Source organism: Conger conger, chromosome 15 (genome assembly GCF_963514075.1).
Source record: "Conger conger chromosome 15, fConCon1.1, whole genome shotgun sequence".
NCBI classification, from domain to species: Eukaryota; Metazoa; Chordata; class Actinopteri; order Anguilliformes; family Congridae; genus Conger; species Conger conger.
The window spans coordinates 34,001,998-34,023,121 of record NC_083774.1 but is presented as its reverse complement, the minus strand read 5'-3'; the positions used below and the strand labels follow the sequence as shown (position 1 = coordinate 34,023,121).

The window sequence follows — 21,124 nt, the reverse complement described above, 5'->3', positions numbered from 1 at the left end:
TTTTTTTTTTTTATTAAATAATTCTGGAGCCCACTACATGTGGAACAGGTTCATAAGCAGTAGTGGATATTGTTTAATATCATTATTGTACATTACAATGTCCTGCAGCTTCTCATTTCTGACTGAATCCCCAAATTTTCTCAGCCACTCATTGAGCCTCATTTATCAATATTTTGCAAATGTGTGATTGGAAACGAACAATAAATTCCCACCGGATTTATGAAACAGGGGTAGACACAGGTTTTGTTTGTATCCATGTGTGTATTGTGGTACCTCGGGGTGGGCCCAGCTGGAAACCAGACACAGGAGTCTTGCTGTATTGCTGATAGCCCCCCTTCTCAGGGCAAGGGTAGGGAAAACAGGAAAAATAAAAGGGCCGTTCTGGCAAAAATAAACTAAGGTTCTTCCCAGACCGGGGTATTCTCCTGGGCCACATCAGGGCTGGGGGAAGCACAAAGGGATAGGGTAAGTTGACGGCGCTTTATTAGGCTCACATGTCCATCTGTAAAGGGGGGGGGGGGGGGGGGGGGGGGGGGGGGGTCTCCTGTAGGGTCAATCCTCCGGGTGGGCGCAGACGGGCGCAGACGGGCGCAGACGGGCGCAGACGGGCGCAGACGGGCGCAGACGGGCGCAGACGGGCGCAGACGGGCGCAGACGGGCGCAGACGGGCGCAGACGGGCGCAGACGGGCGCACCTCTCTCTGCCTCCTACTCTCTCAGAATAGGCGCCGACTGACTCCGTTTGCAGCCTCAACCGCGCCTTAAATATCCTCCCCTGCTCGTTATGGGAAAAGGGCTGCAGCTGAGTTAGTACTTTTCCATGGTGTTCACTCACGTGTGCTGTCCGGGGTCCTGGACTGCAGGTAGAGGTGTCTCTCTCCATGGTGCTGATCTCCCCATCACCTCTCTGGGGAAATACATCCATCCATCCATCCATTATCTTAACCCGTTTATCCTGAACAGGGTCGCAGGGGGGCTGGAGCCTATCCCAGCATACATTGGGCGAAAGGCAGGAATACACCCTGGACAGATCACCAGTCCATCGTAGGGCACACACACCATTCACGCACACACTCATACCTATGAGCAATTTAGACTCTCCAATCAGCCTATCCTGCATGTCTTTGGACTGTGGGAGGGAACCGGAGTACCCGGAGGAAACCCACGCAGACACGGGGAGAACATGCAAACTCCACACAGAGAGGCCCCGGCCGACGGGGATTCGAACCCAGGACCTCCTTGCTGTGAGGTGGTGCTACCCACTGCACCATCCATGCCGCCTCTACTTGACTACATTTTCTTTAAATCACATTATTTATAGCCTGCCTGAGCAAAGTTTCTGAATATTCTGCCATCTTAATACTCTTCCATCTATCCAGCTCTGAGTATGCCTCTAAATCAAGGTGTGTAAAAAATGATGAATAAAAATATAATAATAAACTAAACTATTTAGTTACAATCCCTTTAACAGATATTACAATATGTTTGTTTTTACTCAAGTAGTTATGTGAAATTAATTAAGAAAATTTAACAATACAATTTTATAAACGAACACAAAACATAAAATAACAACATATCATTTGAAGTTTCAAAGAATACAAAACGTGACCAAAAGTAACACCAGTTACATAAGTAACATTTTTGTAAATGTGTCATTTCGAGGTTGGGAACCACTGCACCGGCGATTAGTTTTTTTTTTTTCTCCAAACGACTACAAAGCTCAGCAGGAAATCCCCAAATACTTCGCGAGATTGGGAGTGCTGAAGGCGGGCTTTAGCTCGAGCGGTCTTTTGACGCATGGCTTCAATCAGGTCGTCTTGGCGGAGATATATCCCAGTTTTGAAAGCCGGAGCTTATTTTACAAGTAACAACGCTTAGTTTGGATCATGTCTGGTCGCGGCAAAGGTGGAAAGGGTCTTGGTAAAGGAGGCGCTAAGCGTCATCGCAAAGTTCTGCGTGACAATATCCAGGGTATTACGAAGCCTGCGATTCGTCGTTTGGCTCGCCGTGGAGGAGTCAAGCGTATATCTGGTCTGATCTATGAAGAGACTCGTGGAGTCCTGAAGGTGTTTTTGGAGAACGTTATCCGCGATGCCGTTACCTACACTGAACACGCCAAGAGAAAGACCGTCACCGCTATGGATGTAGTTTATGCTCTGAAGCGTCAGGGTCGCACTCTGTACGGCTTCGGTGGTTAAATGTTGACACTTTGTAAATGCCTCCTGAAACTACCCAAAGGCTCTTTTAAGAGCCACCCACACAGACGATAAGAAGTAAAATTTCCTTGTTCTTTGGTATTGCTGTTAATGGTGCCTTTTTACGACGCCAGATGCCATTTTGCTTGTGGCGAAAAAAGCTCTGCGTAAGGAATTCCCAAGCAGTGAATTGTAAGCCGCGATTAAACTTTCGAATAGTCGCTTGCGATTTTGTAACATATTTTAACCCTATTGCTGAATAATCGCTCTTTTGTATTCACCGACGTATAGATAACGCATGAGATGGTGAGAACCTGAGCAGAACCTGTTTTGAGTCGTTCTCGTTTTGGTGGCACATGGAAGAAATCCATAGTAATTAAACAAGACTCGGGAGGCATGAGTCATATCTTGATTATCTTGATGCTTAATTTGAAATTTTTTGAAAAGTTGCCGTAATGATACGATGCAATTGGGGGCAAACATTCCTTAGAAGTATGGTAAGACTGGCGACACAGGCTGTTATAAGACGGTCCCTCCATCAAATTTAATCTATTTCCTGCCTCCGATGAAAGAATGCAGGAAATTAAAGAGCCTTTGTGTAAAAAATTTTTAATGTTTTTATATGCATCTACTTTTTCCAAGTGGTGGCAGCAATGACTCACAAAGCTGGTTATTAACGGACACTCATTTGGACATTCACACAAGTTCGACTCGAACAAAGTAGTTTTAGGAAATTAGATTTGTGCCTCCTAGTTGTTGTGGGTGGCTCTTAAAAGAGCCTTTGGGTAAAGCATCACTGCGGTAGTTTACTTGGAGCTGGTGTACTTTGTCACGGCCTTGGTACCCTCAGACACTGCGTGCTTGGCCAACTCTCCAGGCAGGAGAAGGCGCACGGCAGTCTGAATCTCCCGTGAAGTGATGGTGGAACGCTTGTTGTAGTGAGCCAAACGGGAAGACTCACCAGCAATACGCTCAAAAATATCGTTGACAAATGAATTCATGATCCCCATGGCTTTAGATGAAATGCCGGTATCAGGATGCACTTGCTTTAGGACCTTGTACACGTAGATAGCGTAACTCTCCTTCCTGGTCTTTCTACGCTTCTTTCCTCCTTTCGCTGCGGTCTTGCTGACCGCTTTCTTCGATCCCTTCTTAGGCGCGGGCTTAGCAGGCTCAGGCATCTTTCCAGAGTGTAGACGAGTACTCCCGCGTCATCCGTGCGCCAGCTTTATAAAAGGTCAGTATGCAAATATTCTGCCTCTTCTTAGCTGCGACGTTACACCGATTCTTATTGGAAGCCGCAAGTATACTCTATTGGCTGATCTACGCGGGCAAAAAGCGTCCACCACAAAGAAGGGACTGAAACTTTGAAACAATGGGAATTCCCATCGAGAAAAACGTAACAAGATATATAATCTTCTCATGGCGATACAATTCTACAACTTCTGTCTCCTAACGACTTGTTACGTATATTAACGATTACGATATCCTTAAAAACTATACAACTGAGAGTTACTCCGTCGCTGGCGACCGAGCGCTATGTATATACAGTATATAAAAAAGTAAGAATGCTTTAAAAAAGATGGAAATCATTCACTTCTTCTGTTCATGCATTTTGGATTCTCAGCAAAGTCTATAACATTATCACTTTCGGCAATGATTTGCTTAAAATGATTTGCTTTCCTTGTAGTAAGTTACTGTTACCAGCACCCTCAGGTTCAAAATAAAATGTTACCATGTCCATGAAGAAAGTCTAATGGCAAAATCACCATTATTTACTGGCAACATTTGTTTTTCATATTCAGCCTACTAGTAACGTGTGTTTTTGCTACACTAACAAACAAGAAAGTATGTTACATTATACAACATTATAGCAGACACTTCTATCCAAAGCGACATAAAAACAGTGCATCAATGTCATACAACAAACGACAAAACACATCAGATAAGGAACAATTCATATATGATTGTTCGTAAGGCCATGAACATATGTCCAATACATCAAGTCTGGAACTACCATACTGAGACAACTACAACTTGAGGAACTACAGTACTGAGACAAATACAAATTCTAGTTGACTCAAGTCCTAGTTAAAGGTAAACAATACAAGAGGCAAAAGACTGAAAAACAACTGAGGAAGGGGGTGGCATAGTACCTGGTGGTAACAATGTCTGGGACCCCCCGCCCCGCCAGGAAGGTGTCCATGAGAGCCCCATCTGAGGGACTCTCACTGTAAAGGCCCTCGTAGAACTCCCTGGCCACCTCCCGGACCTCAGCCTCTTCAGACACCACCACACCTCTTGTCCCTCCTTAACTTCTCCATGTTGATCCCCCAGACAAAGCGAATAGCCACCCGGATAAGTAGCTTTGTCCCGGGCTTTGTCCACCCGGGCTTAGTCTGGGGGAAACACCCTCCCCACATAGAGCAGAATGGGTAGGACAATTGCGTTCAGGACAAGGATCTTACCCGCCATGGTCAAGGGCAGCGCACTCCAGCTCCGGATTTTATTTTTGACGTTGCGGAGGGTTCCCTCCCAGCTAGTTCTCTCTCCTCCATCAGCCTGGAAGGTCACCCCCAGGAGCTTGATGGCATTCCTACGCACAGGGAAGGAAACGGTCAGCTCCTCACTCCAATGTGGAGACAGGAACAGTTCACTCTTGTCCCTGTTGACCAGGGCGCCAGTGGCCACACAGAAGTTGTCCAGTACCTTGGTGACACAAGCGATGGAATGACTATCTGTGGTGATGATGGCAATGTCGTCCATGTACGGTCCCCCCTAGCTCCAGGAAGTGGGTAGCTCCCCACACCTGGATTGGCCCTGATGGCCTGGAGGAACAGTTCCAGGTAGATGATGTACAGGAGAGATGCAAGAGGGCACCCCTGCCTGACGCCAGACCTGACTGCAAACAGGGCCTTGGAACCTCCCCATCAGCGCCTTCGCCATGATCTTATAGTCCTTCAGGTCCCCCTTCTTTAGGTCAAGAGCTACTGAGCTCTGTCTCAGTGAGACGCCTAACCGACCCTCCCTGTACGCAGCCCTGAATACTTCCACCACGTCCTCCTTCAGGAGATCCCAGTAAGCCTGATAAAACTCAGCTGGGATTGTATCAGGGCCTGAAGCGGTGTTTATTAAGGGAGTGCACGGCCCTGGTGAGCTCCTCGGTGCTCAACTCCGCTTCTGTCTGCTCATCTCCCAGGCGTCTGTCCAGGAAGGTGCCCATGACATCTGAGGGCCTCTCGCTGTAAAGGGCCCCATAGAACTCCCTGGCCACCTCCCGGACCTCAGCCGCTTCAGACCACCACACCTCTGTTGTTATAGAGAAACAAGATGTTATTAGTCTTGGTCCGTACCCTGCAGAAGAAAAACCGTGTGCACTTGTCATCCTCCTCGAGACCTTGGAGTTTAGAGCAGAATGTCTGTTTCTTCCGCTCTTCCCGGTAGAGGGTGATGAGGCTCTGCCAAGCTTGCACTATTTCGCTGCTAATAGATTAGTGGCCACCTTGAGCACCCCACGAGTCTCTTTGTAGATGAGACCAGATATATGCTACTCCTCCACGGCGAGCCAAAAGACGAATCACTGCCTTTGTCATGCCCTGGATGTAGCGCCTCCTTTACCAAGACCCTTTCCACCTTCGCTGCGACCAGACACAATAGTACCTTCCAAATAGTCGTGAAAAACAAACAACAATACTAACTTCAAGACCAGCATGCATACACATACACCCACTGAGCACTTTATTAGGAACATTCTTACTTTATTCCACCTACATTCATTCTTATTCATGTGATTATAAAATCAGCCAATTGTGTGGCAGCAGTGCAATGCATATACTCCTGTATATACAGGTCAGGAGCTTCATTTAATGTTCACATCAACCATCGGAATGGGGGAAAAATTTTATCTCAGTGATTTAGATAAAATATGTAGAAAAGCATCTCTGAACACACAACACATTGGAATTATAAGTGGATAGGCTACAGCAGTAGAAGTAAAAAAATAATCTAGTCTAATAAATACCTAATAAAGTGCTCACTGAGTGTATATCTGCACAAACACGACCTGATTGAAGCCTAGTATCAACGAAGAGGAGCCTCTACCTAATCTATTTACAGTGCATCCGGAAAGTATTCACAGCGCTTCACTTTTCCTACATTTTGTTATGTTACAGCCTTATTCCAAAATGGAATAAATTAATTTTTTTCCTCAAAATTCTACACACAACACCCCACAATGACAACATGAAAGAAGTTTTTTTGAAATTTTTGCAAATTTATTAAACATAAAAAACTAAGAAATCACATATACATAAGTATTCACAGCCTTTGCCCAATACTTTGTTGATGCACCTTTGGCAGCACTTTTTGAATATGATGCCACAAGCTTGGCACACCTATCTTTGGGCAGTTTCGCCCATTCCTCTTTGCAGCACCTCTCAAGCTCCATCAGGTTGGATGGGGAGCGTCGGTGCACAGCCATTTTCAGATCTCTCCAGAGATGTTCAATCGGATTCAAGTCTGGGCTCTGGCTGGGCCACTCAAGGACATTCACAGAGTTGTCCTGAAGCCACTCCTTTGATATCTTGGCTGTGTGCTTAGGGTCGTTGTCCTGCTGAAAGATGAACCGTCGCCCCAGTCTGAGGTCAAGAGCGCTCTGGAGCAGGTTTTCATCCAGGATGTCTCTGTACATTACTGCATTCATCTTTCTCTCAATCCTGACTAGTCTCCCAGTTCCTGCCGCTGAAAAACACAAATTCTTATCACTAAACTAGGATAGGGCACCTGTATTTCAGATGATGTTGGTAGTTAGGCTGGCTCAAAATTGGATTATTCTTCATTTGGTGAAGTGAATAAAATGCTTAAAATATATATAAATTCAGGATTTCACTGAGAATATACAATAGAACAATGATAAAGATTTTATTGTATTACATAGTTGTGTTGATTATTGTGTGCTGCAAATATAAATCAGTTTGTGTCCAAGGTGTGAATGGAGAGGTTCCAACAAATTTAATTAAACAAACTTTTATCCTATTATGTGAAGAGTTTATGACTGCTTTTAATGTTTGGGGTCAAATTGACATATGTTTATTGGAATCATATAGTATCAAGATGAAATAAAGGTTAACTGGTTTCTAACAGATGTCAAACACTGAAGGAGATCAAATTGACCCCAAACATAATAGGAGGGTACATTATAACGGTCATTGAAGTATTAATTTTTCCAATTAGTTTGTTGAATCCGACGAGGCACACTCTTACAAAAAAGTATAGAGAAGTATAGAGAAGTACATTAAAGGCCTGAGGCCTGATGTGAGTGGCTGGTAGAATTTTTTTTTCCACAGCATCCTGGGACTAGTCATGAGATTCCATGTATTGCTTGTGCCATGTTAGGGGTGGCCTGTAGCGTAGTGGTTAAGGTAAAGGACTGGGACACGCAAGGTCAGTGGTTCTAAGCCTGGTGTAGCCACAATAAGATCCGCACAACCGTTGGGGGCCCTTGAGCAAGGCCCTTAACCCTGCATTGCCCCAGGAGAGGATTATCTCCTGCTTAGTCTAATCAATGGTATGTCGCTTTGGATAAGAGCGTCTGCCAAATGCCAATAATGTAATGTAATGTTAAATCCCTTCTCTATGGTAGAGGACAAATCATTTAGCCTATCCATCCATCCATTATCTTAACTCGCTTATCCTGAACAGGGTCGCAGGGGGGCTGGAGCCTATCCCAGCATACATTGGGCGAAAGGCAGGAATACACCCTGGACAGGTCGCCAGTCCATCGCAGGGCACACACACCATTCACTCACACCTATGGGCAATTTAGACTCTCCGATCAGCCTAACCTGCATGTCTTTGGACTGTGGGAGGAAACCGGAGTACCCGGAGGAAACCCACGCAGACACGGGAAGAACATGCAAACTCCGCACAGAGGCCCCGGCTGATGGGGATTCAAACCCAGGACCTCCTTGCTGTGAGGCGGCAGTGCTACCCACCGCACCATCCGTGCCGCTTCATTTAGCCTAGGAAACCTAAAAATCTAAAAACTATTTCCACTAGCCTACCACAGCGGAATGCACGTTTTTAGACATTTTTGGAAAAATGTTCTATTACTTTTACAAGTTTACTTTTTTGATGAATTGAAAGGATATTCAAACTGTTGAGTTATGGAAGTACAAATCGTTAGCACACACGTCTTAGTGACATTTTTGTTCTCTATTGTAAACACACCTGAACACATAGGTAGAGTATATATTCTCCGAAATGTCATCAAGTGCATGTGTGCAGAATTTACTTTTTGCAAATGCATCGTCACCAAACAATTCTACAAATTGCACATTTAGCAATGAAAAAACTGAACTAGCCTATCCACCAAGCGTTCATCACAAATCAGTCTCTGCATAAGAAACTAGCCTCTCCACCAAGCGTTCAGCACAGTCTCTGCATCAGAAACTAGCCTCTCCACCAAGCGTTCAGCACAGTCTCTGCGTCAGAAACAAAAAAAATTCTAAATGCACCATTGCCGCATTCTCATCTTGCAGGACCGCATAGTTTAGCCTACAGCAGTTTACATGTTACACAAGCCTACTCACGGTGTGTGTCTCGTTATGGACATTTGGAAGGTTTTCTTGAGAACAGAACAAGTGATTGTGTCACTGGAGACAGGGGAAATGGTGGGGACAATTAATTAATCTTGGCGTTAAACCTAGAACTCATTTGGATGTTTTTTTTTTTTTTTCCAATGTGTCTCATGAAGGCAGGTTGTGGAAGAACGTATGAACCATCGCGAAAACCGTACAAATGAGATCAGGGTTAACCTTCCTAATCTGTTAGAAAGTTGGCAACACCTTTTTTGATTTCTCTCAGCCCAAAACACAAAAAAAAATAAAAAAACAATGATTGTCATCCAATTTAGTTTTTTACCTCATAACTAACTTACTATGCATTCATAACCATACAATCACTGCATACAATCACTGCTTTGAATTAAAATATACCACTTGTTTTCAGTTGAAAAAAAGGGTTTAAATTCACTCATATTTCCTATAGTGAAGACAATGGGTAATTATGTTATCTGACTATAATAGACTAATATTAGAAAACACTTTCTATCATGAATTGCTTGTGGGTTTTTTAGAACTTCATATTATTAATTATTAACATCTGTGGTGTTACGGTTCAAAATTAATGATTAACATCTGTGGTGTTACAGGAAAAAAGGTTAAAAAGTCAATATTCAAACTGAACATTGAATTTCAGTGTCCAAATTCTGTGAGAAAGGTTAATTCCCGTGGGGGGAGGGGTGCCAGAGGGACTGCAAGAAAATAATGGTTCCTGTGCAGGGAGGGGTGCAGTGTCAAAATTAGTCAAAAATGAATCTTTGACCCAAAAGCTACCCACAGACCTACCCACAACTTTTCAATGATGCACGCCATACTACCAACAGCCAATATTCTCTCCCGGGTCATATTTGACCCATAATACCAGAGATATAACTTTTCTTTTATGAGACCTTTAGAATTTACTGAAATGCTGACTATTAGTTTTGTTGTGTTTATATAGCTGTTTTTGAGGATATGAAGTCTTGTTCCAATGAAAAAAAAAAAAACAAGATCTGCAATAAATAACATCTCACCTTGAAAACTGGTCAAATTTGACCCTAACATAATAGAAGGGATGAGGCCAGGTTAAAACCCGTTGATCAGTGAAATACAATTCATAGTCATGCTAAACAAAAACAAAAAAATATCTATTTTCTTCTCACTTGTCTCCCTCTTGTCATTTCACTTCAGAAAGTATTTAGTTTTCTCCTATTTCAAAGCGGCTCTGTAAAAAATACTCTGAACGACGTGGTACCTTGCCAAGTGAAAAACTCGTTGGCCTGAAGTTAACTCACGTAATTCTTGAAAAATTACTTCTTCAAGCTTTAGGGAAACACACGTGAAATGTTCAAGACATGCCGCTATCAGGAAACTCACTTCAATTTGGTGAGTTAATTGAAGTGATTGCTGAACTCACCACAACATGGCAAAGAAACAAAAAGGAAACACGATCGCCTTTCATGGTCAGCATGAGTTAAAGACCAAAAAAAGCTTTCTATAACGACGTTTCTTATAATGCTATTATGGACGAAAGGGGCGAGTTCCACACACTGTGAAATAAAACCTGAGCATCCAAGGGTGATACGAGACACCAGAAAAAGCGTATGAGGCACGATTTGAACAAGATTACATTTTATATGTGGAGTGGACCCATTAACATTGCAGTATATATTAATGACGATATAGAAAATAAGTTTGCTATAAACGATGGTTTCAGAACCACAATGGTTGATTTAGCAGACGTTGAAAGGCAGCAACTTTAATGAAAACTCAGCATAGATGTGTGCTCTGCTCTGCTTTACTGTCAAAAATGTAAGTCCTGCTTTAAAGTCTCACTTGGGTATGTAACGAGTAATTTAATTGTTTCTGCTTTCACACGGAGCTTTTGTCATTAATTAACCAAAAAAAATGCATGTGCATGACATGTTTGGTCATTTTAAAAGGCTATTCGAGTGCGAGAAACACATTTAACGAGTACTTGGACGTGTAAGTGGCGAGGTTTTGGACATGCTGGAGAAAAAACGGCAATATTGCTCAGGGCACAGAAGTTAATTTGTTGACAGAAGGGCAACAAATGGACATTCCCGGTGTTTTTTTGTTTGTAAAATAACTGCACATTGTGTTATTTCATCACTATCGGTGAAGAGAAAACACAAGTGAACCGAGTTTTCAGGAGCTGAGAGAGGCTGTACCGGGCTGGCTGAGTCTATATGGTCCTCATGTAGCATTTAAGTCCATTCCCCCCTGTCGCTCGGTCAGCAGAAACGGAACGTAATCACTAACCGTAAGTGTGAAAAGAGAGAATCTGAGAAATGGCAGAAGTTGCTCCAGCTCCCCCGGCAGCCGCCCCGGCTAAAGCTTCTAAGAAGAAACAAGCAAGCAAGTCCAAGAGAGTGGGGCCCAGCGTTGGCGAATTAATCGTGAAGGCAATTTCTGCTTCCAAGGAGAGGAGCGGAGTTTCCCTGGCTGCCTTGAAGAAAGCTCTGGTCGCCAGCGGCTACGACGTGGAGAAGAACAACTCGCGGGTAAAGGTTGCTGTTAAGAGCCTGGTGACAAAGGGTGTCTTGCTTCAGACTAAAGGAACCGGTGCCGCTGGCTCGTTTAAGCTTAACAAGAAGCTACCGCTTGAAAAGAAGCCTGTCAAGAAGGTAGCCCCTAAGATTAAGAAGCCCGCTGTGGCTAAAAAGCCGGTAGCAAAGAAGGCTGCGGCAAAAAAGTCACCGAAGAAGCCTGCTACACCGAAGGCGAAGAAGAGCCCAAAGAAAGCCAAGAAGGCGGCAGCGGCTAAGAAGCCGACCAAGAGTCCGAAGAAAGTCAAGAAATCAGCAGCAGCGGCGAAGAAGGTGACCAAGAGCCCTAAGAAAACCAAGGCGGCCAAGCCAAAAGTTGCCAAACCCAAGAGCACCAAAGCCAAGAAAGTTGCTCCGAAGAAGAAATGAGAACGTGCACTATTACGTCATTTCACTAATATAAAAGGCTCTTTTAAGAGCCATCCACTAATTTTTGAACGTGCAAGTTATTTCCATTTATATCCCTTGGTGACAAGATGATGTTCACTCGGAATTGATCATAGGTATTCATTAGCATAAAGTTACATTTCAGATTGTCAATTCACAGACCGTAAGATGATTTTAAAATGATAATTTTATTAGGCATTCACTAGCGCACCCAGGTTATTCTCCCCACTAAGTAACTTGTCCATACTGGTACCATGTGATCAAACAGGCTCATGGTTGATTTTTACCTTTTGAGCTGAACCATTCAGAGGACATTGAAAGTCTACAAAGGTTTGCCAAGACGATACATTTGAAATACATTTATAAGAACAATTTTAAATTGCCAACCTCGAGGTCAGTAGTTTTTGCATTATTTTGTTCTTTATGTGCTGGACTACTTCGGTAGGTTTGGCCAGTAGTCAATAAATGCATAGTATGAAGGGCGGCTAATTGGGCGCGACAAGGTTCAATTGTGCAAGGTTTCAATCAGGTCGTCTTAGCTTGACGAGACGTTAGTAATAGCTTATTATACAACCGAATTCATATAGCCGAACACAGCCTGATATATGGCATTCCTGCTTGAATCACAGCCTCTGACTAGCAGCTATAGGAGCCAAATAAAATAAAATAAAATAAAATAATCAGAACAATACAAATCCAAATCATCCACTGCATTTATGTACGCACAACCTGCTTAACACGGTTATGACGCAGAGTGTGTGATAGTTAAATATGTTTAAATAAATAAGCAAAATGGATAGTCGTCGAATTAAAACAAGTTTGGTTAGAGAGTTTAAAATATGGATGGCAAAATGATGGTTACCTTCTAAAAATCTCGTCTGTATTTGTGTTGGTTGACAAATCAATTAATTTGTCAAATATAAGCAATAGCAATAATTATCTAGCTAGTGTAGTATTCTAGTCTAGTTTCAGTTAGTGTTAGTATTTGACCCAAGGCAACACGGGACACATGAAATCTAATGGTGCACATATACTAATCATTTTGAAAACGAATTGAAATATAATGTAATATTAATGAACAATGCTAAAATCTGTTTTGGTTATTAATCTGTGTTATTAATATGCAAATAAACTGGAGGAATCATTTGTGGAATTTATAAAGACAAGTATAGATGTGGACATTATCTGGCCCATTGTATACATCCTGACAATGAAGTTGTGGAAAACAAGGTTTAATCTGGTTCTTAACCAGAATGCTATTTCTAGTTATGTTGCTTTCCAAAAAAAACCCTCTGAATTATGGAGAAAATATATACACCAAAGGCTAATGAAACAAGCAGTGGACAATGATGGATATATAGAAGTAATGCGTGGCCTTTACGTTCATTTTATATATTGATATGCGATTGGTTCTTTGTAGTTTCTGTGTATTTAAACTATTTTATCAAGGCTGAAATGTCAAATTTCAAACTTGGGTTTGATTCAATTCAGAAGTACTGAGCTGTGAGCAACGTCGAAAAAATGTCTTCCTATATGATTGGACGAAAACTCATCAACGCTTCAGCCAATAGGTGAACAGAGTGTTGCTATAAGAAAGACGCTCGCGCGTAAGAAGCGTTAATCTTTGTCGTGATTAGATACTGAAAATGAGTGGTAGAGGAAAGACTGGTGGAAAAGTGAGAGCAAAAGCTAAAACTCGTTCATCGAGGGCTGGGCTCCAGTTCCCGGTTGGTCGCGTTCACCGATTACTGCGTAAAGGAAACTATGGCGAACGTGTTGGTGCGGGTGCTCCGGTTTATCTGGCCGCTGTGCTCGAATATCTGACCGCTGAGATCCTTGAGTTGGCTGGTAACGCTGCCCGAGATAACAAGAAAACCCGCATCATTCCCAGACATCTGCAGTTGGCGGTACGTAACGATGAAGAGTTGAATAAGCTCCTTGGAGGCGTCACAATTGCTCAGGGTGGAGTACTACCGAACATCCAAGCCGTGTTGCTCCCAAAGAAGACCGAGAAGGCAGTGAAGGCCAAGTAATTCCTGCATCGATCCCACAAGAAAACCGTAACTCCAAGGCTCTTTTCAGAGCCACCCCACAGTCCTACAAACGCAAAAAGTTGCCATTTTAATGTATTAACTTCGTGACGGCTTGTCTTATGTCCCTTGTGTCCGTATTATTTACACTGCGAGTTCAGTCACCGCAATTCCGACCACTATTCTTTGTATGAAGAAGGCCGTAACTTTGGTTAATGAGATCGCCGTGACTAAAATCTTTACCAATGACTCAACACTTTTGTTTGGAAGAAAATGAGGGTCAATCGTGGTGGGGTTTTGGCTATAGAGTTGGCCTACTGTATTTTCCTTTGGTAGGCGGTCTACTTTTCATGCTGACGTACACTTGGAATCACACACACCGCTCCAGCTAATTAATAAAGTTTTAGCCAAGATTGTTATGCAAGCCTAGCTCGTTTCCGCTGAATATTCGCCGGAGAGAGCTACTGGAGATGTCGTTAAATACCGAAATCCAGACACAAGAAATATTAGTTGGGCAATATGCGTTCACATATAATTACAGAGTTAACAAAATAATGTGCTGTGCTTGCTTCCAGAAATAATGACAGTTTGTTACAACCGTTGAAGGAAAATAAACTCATGAAGTTGACACACAGGCTAGCAGTATTAAATTATATAATTTCATTCTTCAAAATAGATCACAGCCCTGTCTTTGTGACGCAGATGGTGTCAGTCCAACATGGCTCTGTGGCGGAAAAATAAGCAGCGAGCTCGCTGGCTACGCTGGCCCACTGACACGACACATTTTGGCTTAAATGCACAGCATTAATTATTCATATGCGCAACATGACCTACGTTTTGTCATAGTTTCTCATGAGTTTCACGTTGTTTTGTGAATTAATTCCAAAAGAAAAGAGCTTGCCCTAGTTCTTCAGAGTCGTGAATTAATAAGAATAAGAATGCACATTATCAATCTTTAACCGCATTTTGACTGTTTGCATCTGGTCACAGTTGTTGCCCGTCAATTCGTGCAAGGCTGGTGATACAAAATAATATAATATATATATATTTGCCAATAATGTAATGTAATATATATTGGAGACGATATTGGACTGAATTGGACTTGAATTTAATTCAAGGCAGTAAGAGAAAAGTTTCAATTTTGGTGACATGATGCTGAAGAAACGACACAATCCGCTCGGGGAATGAATGCAGGATCAGGGCCAATGAGGATCCGTGAAAGCCCATCCAATCAGCTCTGAGGTGGTATGCTTTAAGGCCTGGTGTCAGGGGACATAAAGGTATTCTAAAACACAACAATTGAGTAGGAATCAATGGCGAGAACGAAGCAGACCGCACGTAAATCTACCGGTGGGAAAGCTCCCAGGAAGCAGCTCGCCACTAAGGCTGCGCGTAAGAGTGCGCCTGCGACAGGCGGCGTGAAGAAGCCTCATCGTTATAGGCCAGGTACTGTAGCCTTACGAGAAATCCGCCGCTATCAAAAGTCTACTGAACTTTTGATTCGCAAATTGCCGTTCCAGCGCCTTGTGCGAGAGATCGCTCAGGATTTCAAGACTGATCTCCGCTTCCAAAGCTCAGCTGTGATGGCTCTTCAGGAGGCCAGCGAGGCTTATCTGGTTGGTCTGTTTGAGGACACCAATCTGTGCGCCATTCATGCCAAGAGAGTGACTATCATGCCCAAGGATATCCAGCTGGCTCGCCGCATTCGTGGAGAGCGCGCTTAAGATGGTTTGCAAGCACACAATCCAAACGGCAAAGGCTCTTTTAAGAGCCACCTCACTTCTTGTTAGAGCAGTAAAATGTTCCATGTGCTTTTGGTTGTTGATGCATCTTACTAGTTGGCGCGTAAATGTAGGTAATGGAAATATTGATCTGAATAACGCTTGGAATTATTTCTTCCGCGAGCAGTAATTTCTGAACGAATTTATTCGGTTATATCTTTGATTTATCGATAGCCTTTGAAAAGGCAACACACTCCTTAATTTCTTTTTTGTTTTGTGCCATTTGATATGTGGAGTATATGCAAGTGCGTAAGCAATCTGATGATCTTCTGTGGAATCGAGAGAAGTGCTCCTTCAGTTAGGGCTTCTTTACTGCGGGCGGGAAAGGCAGGGTTGGGCATTCGTCTTGTTCCCCAGTATACGTTTGGAGATGTTAGACACAAATGCATTTAATCCAAGGAATGGAACGATACTTCATATGGCTCAAAACTGACATGAACAAACGTGCCTCAACTGGAGCACCCGAGGTGAAGATTATTTGGTGAAAAGAATCAAGGCACTGTCCCCAATCAGTGTGGGAAATTTCAAAACATTTACCTTACGGTTCTAGGGCCTGCCATAGATATCCTAAACAGAAGAAAAATAGGAAGAATAATGATAACAAGAATTAGAAGCATTAGAAGTATTAGAAGAAGAAGAAGCATTAAGAGAAGAAGAAGAAGAAGAAGACGAGAATGTAGAAAGACACTGGGCCTCATCAGTATTTTGGAAAATCCATGTGCAAATGTCTGCATGATCGGAAATCCGTGTGCAAATGTCTGCGTGATCGGAAACGATCTCACCAGATTTATGATAAGGTGAAGACACAGCTTTCTTCATATCCCCTTGTGTATGTTGATAGATACCAAGTAATTGTACATCAAAGGCACGTTAACAACATTTGTGATTAGTATAAATTGACGCCCCAAAAACACCAGAAATACAATTTCAGCTTTTTAAAAAGATATTCAAAAAAAGGAAAAAGCTTCTCTGAAGCGGATAAGTTCTGTTCATGTAAGTACAACACGCCAAAAACATACACCGATCAGCCACAACATTAAAACTACCTGCTTAAATTTCAAATGCTTTAAAATGTTTAAACTTGTCTATAAACAGTTATAGTGCATTGTTTTATTATTTTAATATGTTGCTACGTACTGCTGTTAATGATCACGTCTATCTTAACAAATATAAGAATATATGACAAACGGTCTGAAGGGAAAATGGGTGGTCTTGCGTTCAAAAGAGAGTTATTTTTGCAGACCCGCCGCATTCAACCAATAGATTTTGAAAATGGTAACGTCAACAAACACCATCCAATGACAATTTGTCTGACGTCACCGGTAAAAAAGGCATGTAAATTAGCATAGATCCCTCGGCAGACAGTTGAATTGCGAGACCGGATCGCGTTCTCTTTATTCTAACGTGCGAAATGCCTGAACAAGTGAAGTCCGTGGCCAAGAAGGGTTCAAAGAAAGCAGTGACCAAGACTGCCGGGAAGGGAGGAAAGAAACGCAGAAAGTCCAGGAAGGAGAGCTACGCTATCTATGTGTACAAGGTTTTAAAGCAAGTGCATCCTGACACTGGTATCTCTTCCAAAGCCATGGGGATCATGAATTCATTTGTCAACGACATTTTCGAGCGTATTGCTGGTGAGTCTTCCCGTTTGGCTCACTACAACAAGCGTTCCACCATCTCTTCAAGGGAGATCCAGACCGCAGTGCGCCTTCTGCTGCCCGGAGAGTTGGCCAAACACGCAGTGTCTGAGGGTACCAAGGCCGTCACTAAGTACACCAGCTCAAAGTAAACTATCGCAGTGATGCTTTACCCAAAGGCTCTTTTAAGAGCCACCCACAACAACTAAGAGGCACGATCTAATTTCTTAAACTTGTGTGGATGTACAAATGAGAGTCCGTCTGTTAATAGCCAGCTTTGTGGGTCATTGCTGCCACCCACTGGAAAAAGTAGATGTGTATATGAAGAAATGACAAAATAAAAAACATCTAACGTACAAAGCATTTCTAATGCTAAACTAAAAAGAACACAAGGGAATGGCGTTTCAGCATTATTTCATTGGAAAATGTCAATTCATTCCGTAATCTCAATTATATTTTGGGCAAGAGAACATTACATGCTCCACCAGTCTCTTAGATATACCATTTAGGTCCGGATGTGCAAATACATTCCTCATCCTTCCTATTCTCTTTTGAGTCTTACATCTGGTCCTGTCTTTCCACTCTTCCATTGAGTGTCATCTTCTACTCATGTAATGTTTCATGAAAACTCTAATTTCTACCTTACAAAAATATGAACTGTTTTCATTGCCCGAGTACATAGTTTGAGAGTTATAATTTGAACATGGTGCAGTATTATTTAATACTCAATTTAAACGATTTCTGATTCTGAATAAATGTGTGGCTCATGGGTATCTGATATGTCCATATTACGGTTATTTAATGTTTAAATACAAGCGATGCCAATATAACCTACATTAAAAATATTCAAATATTTGTCGATTTTCTGTAGAATTTCTGAATTTGCATTTCAACAATTCGCAGGTGGTAAATAAGTGTTGCAGTAGTAGGCTACTTCATTTATAAATCTGAGTTAAAATACACATTAAAGAAGCTTGCATTATCAATACGTGGGTGAATACGAAGGAGCGATTGTCTAGAAATGGGGTTAAATACAACAAAATAGCAAACACTGTTGGAGCGTTTAATTGCGGTCTGCAGTAACGTTTTGCCGCTTGGGGATCAGTTTCTTGGCACAAGCAAAATGGCAAAAATAGGAAATTCTACTTTTCATGGAGAACGTGGGTGGCTCTTAAAAGAGCCTTTGGGTAGTTTCAGAAGGCATTTACGAAGTATCAACATTTACCCACCGAAGCCGTACAGAGTGCGACCCTGACGCTTCAGAGCATAAACTACATCCATAGCGGTCACGGTCTTTCTCTTGGCGTGTTCGGTGTAAGTGACAGCATCGCGGATCACATTCTCCAAAAACACCTTCAGGACTCCACGAGTCTCTTCGTAGATCAGACCAGATATACGCTTGACTCCTCCACGGCGAGCCAAACGACGAATCGCAGGCTTCGTAATACCCTGGATATTGTCACGCAGAACTTTGCGATGACGCTTAGCGCCTCCTTTCCCAAGACCCTTTCCACCTTTGCCGCGACCAGACATAATTCAAACTAAGCGCTGTTACTTGTTGAAAATGAGCTCCGATTTCCAAAACACGCATATATCTGCGCCAAGACGACCTGATTGAAGCCTGCGTCAAAAGGTCGCTCGAGCTAAAGCCCGCCTCCAGCACTTCCAATCTCGCGAGGTATTTGGTGATTTCCTGCAGAGCAAAGAAGTCTCGTTTACCTGATAATGCAATAAGATCAATATGAACGTGGTCATGTTATTATTCATACCATTGCAAAGCTGTTCCTGGCATAATGTGGTTTAAGGTCAATAACACATATTAAGATGAAAAGTACCTAATGAAGAATGATTAACAGCTTGTTAAAACTATTTTATGGCAATTGGGTTTGGAACAAAAATCAGCATGCACAGGGGTGCTACAGCATAGGTTTACCTTGAACAGTGTGTCTTTTAAAGTTCATTAAATGTAAATCCATTAAAAAGTCCATGCCAAAATGAACATTTTATGGAGTATTAATACCAGTGATACACTAATTGTGTAGATCTGTTGAGATAACATGTTCCAAAGTAGACATGAATATGTTTTTTATGGAAATTAATTAAAGTAGTTTATTTCAACAGATTTACCACTTCAAATTAAGAATAACTCAGTTATTTTAAGAAATTACTCAAATCTGACACTGATTGTACTGTCTAGTCCATGGTGAGACGACAAAACAACATAACTGCGGGGAAGTATGTCTGTTTTTTCCCTGTCTATTACAAAAATATTGTAGATGACAAAATGAGAGGATTGGACTGGATTTGAATCTGCCAAACTAACATCTAAAAAGTTAGTTGCTAATTCGGCTACTGTTGTTAATATAGGCAATTTGTATGGCATATAAAAATATGTCGTGCTTCCCTGAAATAGTTGCACAAATGATACACATGGCAGGTCGGAAGTGCATTATCCAGTTGTTTAAAGCGGTTTCAAAGGCGGTCTGTTCGAATGCTAGTTGTTTATAAAGCATCTATAATTATCTCAAAGTATTCAGAGGTAAAGAGTGGTCATGACATTGACAAATCTGCAATAGCGGGCTTAAAATACTGCATTTAACAATTTTCCTTTTAATTAGGGACAGCAAATCGCTGAATGCTACAGAATAATCGTATCAAAATCACCAATGTCGGACAGCGTATCAGTTAAAGTACAGGGTTAATATGGAATAGATTATTTTAGCTGCGGAGAGGGGAGCAGAGGAAGTGAAGCTTCCAGACCCAATTCCCACCGGTGATCCCGAGGGCTACAATTATATATGAAAAAGAGGGCACCAAAAGAAAATAAAACTTTGCACATAAGGACGGAAAATATTGCTGTTCTGAATGGGGTTTAAGTGGCTCTTAAAAGAGCCTTTGACTTTTTGGTTTGTCAGTTCACAAACAATATTAAGCACGCTCTCCACGAATGCGGCGGGCCAGCTGGATATCTTTGGGCATGATGGTCACCCTCTTGGCATGAATGGCGCACAGATTGGTGTCCTCGAAGAGACCAACCAGATATGCCTCACTGGCCTCCTGTAGAGCCATAACAGCGGAGCTTTGGAAGCGGAGATCGGTCTTGAAATCCTGAGCGATCTCCCTCACAAGGCGCTGGAACGGCAGCTTGCGGATCAACAGCTCGGTAGACTTCTGATAGCGGCGGATTTCTCGCAGAGCTACAGTACCAGGCCTGTAACGATGGGGCTTCTTCACGCCGCCTGTCGCAGGCGCACTCTTACGCGCAGCCTTAGTGGCGAGCTGTTTTCTGGGCGCTTTGCCGCCAGTAGATTTGCGTGCGGTCTGCTTCGTTCTAGCCATTGCTGTGTACTCAGCTGCTGGTTTTCGGAAAAAATGTCTTCACGCCGCTGATATACGCCTTTAAACCATATCAGAGAGGAACTGATTGGATAGGATTTTACGGATCCCTATTGGCCCTGAACCTGCCTTCATTGCCCAATGCTATTGGATCTTCCAGCTTCCTCTGCCGCCAAAAAGTGAACCTTCTCTTTCACCGCCTTTGATTATGTAGTTCAACTTTGAGTACAACATCGCTAAAGCGAGCCAAACATCATCAGTAACAATGCAATGCAAATCCTCCGCCTTTTCTGTCGTTTGACATTCGGAGGGTTAATCGAATAGCAGGTTTGTTCCATAAGGCTTTGAATAAATTAAAACATTCATTATCCACCGTTTTAGTGTTATTGGCCGAGTCTCCACATTTTCACAAATGTGGAGCCTATGGAGTCGGCTTACTCTCCAATTGCTGACAATTGCTCCACGTCCGAGATCGCAAATTCTTTATTCTTCCTAGTTGTGGTTAGTGACTGATTTCGGACATGCATAGCTTAAAGGGGGGAAATGGCCTTCAGCGCATTTATGTACCAAAAGCGAACTAATTGAACTAATTT

At 42.6% G+C, this 21,124-nt stretch overlaps 8 protein-coding genes across 8 annotated transcripts; 5 read left to right on the top strand and 3 right to left on the bottom strand.

The window, feature by feature from the left end:
- Nucleotides 1-1,869: 1,869 nt before the first annotated feature.
- LOC133112069 (histone H4) lies at nucleotides 1,870-2,213 on the top strand. The gene has a single exon (XM_061222754.1). The coding sequence runs from the start codon at nucleotides 1,886-1,888 to the stop codon at nucleotides 2,195-2,197; it is 312 nt and encodes a 103-aa protein (XP_061078738.1). The 5' UTR covers nucleotides 1,870-1,885; the 3' UTR covers nucleotides 2,198-2,213.
- Nucleotides 2,214-3,000: 787 nt separating this feature from the next.
- LOC133112059 (histone H2B 1/2-like) lies at nucleotides 3,001-3,375 on the bottom strand. The gene has a single exon (XM_061222744.1). It carries the CDS (start codon nucleotides 3,373-3,375, stop codon nucleotides 3,001-3,003), a length of 375 nt encoding a protein of 124 aa, XP_061078728.1.
- Nucleotides 3,376-11,105: 7,730 nt separating this feature from the next.
- Nucleotides 11,106-11,732, top strand: LOC133112037 (histone H1-like). Its single transcript, XM_061222720.1, has one exon. The coding sequence runs from the start codon at nucleotides 11,106-11,108 to the stop codon at nucleotides 11,730-11,732; it is 627 nt and encodes a 208-aa protein (XP_061078704.1).
- Nucleotides 11,733-13,396: 1,664 nt separating this feature from the next.
- LOC133112053 (histone H2A-like) lies at nucleotides 13,397-13,783 on the top strand. The gene has a single exon (XM_061222738.1). The coding sequence runs from the start codon at nucleotides 13,397-13,399 to the stop codon at nucleotides 13,781-13,783; it is 387 nt and encodes a 128-aa protein (XP_061078722.1).
- Nucleotides 13,784-15,093: 1,310 nt separating this feature from the next.
- On the top strand, nucleotides 15,094-15,504 carry LOC133112044 (histone H3). Its single transcript, XM_061222728.1, has one exon. The coding sequence runs from the start codon at nucleotides 15,094-15,096 to the stop codon at nucleotides 15,502-15,504; it is 411 nt and encodes a 136-aa protein (XP_061078712.1).
- A 1,468-nt stretch (nucleotides 15,505-16,972) lies between these two features.
- Nucleotides 16,973-17,347, top strand: LOC133112066 (histone H2B-like). Its single transcript, XM_061222750.1, has one exon. It carries the CDS (start codon nucleotides 16,973-16,975, stop codon nucleotides 17,345-17,347), a length of 375 nt encoding a protein of 124 aa, XP_061078734.1.
- A 1,018-nt stretch (nucleotides 17,348-18,365) lies between these two features.
- On the bottom strand, nucleotides 18,366-18,736 carry LOC133112073 (histone H4). Its single transcript, XM_061222758.1, has one exon. The coding sequence runs from the start codon at nucleotides 18,726-18,728 to the stop codon at nucleotides 18,417-18,419; it is 312 nt and encodes a 103-aa protein (XP_061078742.1). The 5' UTR covers nucleotides 18,729-18,736; the 3' UTR covers nucleotides 18,366-18,416.
- A 1,371-nt stretch (nucleotides 18,737-20,107) lies between these two features.
- On the bottom strand, nucleotides 20,108-20,548 carry LOC133112041 (histone H3). The gene has a single exon (XM_061222725.1). The coding sequence runs from the start codon at nucleotides 20,532-20,534 to the stop codon at nucleotides 20,124-20,126; it is 411 nt and encodes a 136-aa protein (XP_061078709.1). The 5' UTR covers nucleotides 20,535-20,548; the 3' UTR covers nucleotides 20,108-20,123.
- Nucleotides 20,549-21,124: the final 576 nt, after the last annotated feature.